The sequence below is a fragment of the Myotis brandtii genome, unplaced genomic scaffold (assembly GCF_000412655.1).
Source record: "Myotis brandtii unplaced genomic scaffold, ASM41265v1 scaffold898, whole genome shotgun sequence".
Lineage (NCBI taxonomy): Eukaryota > Metazoa > Chordata > Mammalia > Chiroptera > Vespertilionidae > Myotis > Myotis brandtii.
The window spans coordinates 2,618,684-2,619,561 of NW_005371683.1; the positions used below are offsets into that span (position 1 = coordinate 2,618,684).

The 878-nt window shown below is 49.7% G+C and overlaps 1 protein-coding gene across 1 annotated transcript in view; it reads left to right on the forward strand.

The window, feature by feature from the left end:
* The window catches only part of PIK3C2B (phosphatidylinositol-4-phosphate 3-kinase, catalytic subunit type 2 beta), a 45,649-nt gene that overhangs the window by 5,188 nt on the left and 39,583 nt on the right, over nt 1-878 (forward strand). Inside the window, 1 exon segment of the mRNA XM_005885294.2 lies at nt 440-540. Within this exon segment, the coding sequence (XP_005885356.1) occupies nt 440-540 (101 nt within the window).

Here is an 878-nt window from a genome sequence, read left to right on the forward strand (position 1 = left end):
CTAACTCTCTATCCCTCTCCCTTCCTCTCTGTAAAAAAATCAATAAAATATATATATATTTTTTTTTTTTAAAAAAAGAAACATCAGTGATGAGAGAGAATCACTGATCAGCTGCCTCCTGCACGCCGCCCACTAGGGATGGAGCCCACAACCTGGGCATGTGCCTTGACTATGAATTGAACCGTGACCTCCTGGCTCACAGGTCGATGCCCAACCACCGAGCCACACCAGCTAGGCCAAGTTCTCTTTTTCAACGTGGCTCTTGGTCTCCTAGGATGGCAGATACCTATGCCCCAGCGTTTCCCATGTTTTCTCGTGCCCCTTTCACTGAGTTTTGAATGCCGGGGAAGTCTTCAGAGCTGAGTCGGTTACGTCCGGGAGCAGTGGGAAGCGGGTGCCTTGAGGGAAAAGGCACTGAGTCGCTGCTCTTCTCTTGAAGGTGGTCTCCCGGCCCCACGCCGTCGCCAATGGCCATGAGTTGTTTGAGGTGTCAGAGGAGAGAGATGAGGAAGTTGCTGCGTTTTGCCACATGCTGGATGTGTAAGAGCTAAAGAACAAGGGCTGTGGAGGGTTGTGGGGGCTGGGGAGGAGGTCACCTTTTTCTAGGAGGAAAGAAGAACCACATGAATAAATCTCAATTCGGAGCGATGGAATGCTTCCTAGCAAAGGCGTTTGTGGGCTCTTTGAAATTGAGGCACCTTAGAAGGTTCACAGGTTTGACAAAACTTTACAAACCCTTCAGTGGACAGTCAAATTACCCCAATCGCTTCAGGCTGTAGGAGCAAGTGCCCCGGATGGAGATAAGAGGGTTTTCTAGAACTAAAAGATGAAGTGGTTCGGTGGCACTTAGCATGAGCATGTCACCTTAGAGCGATCCC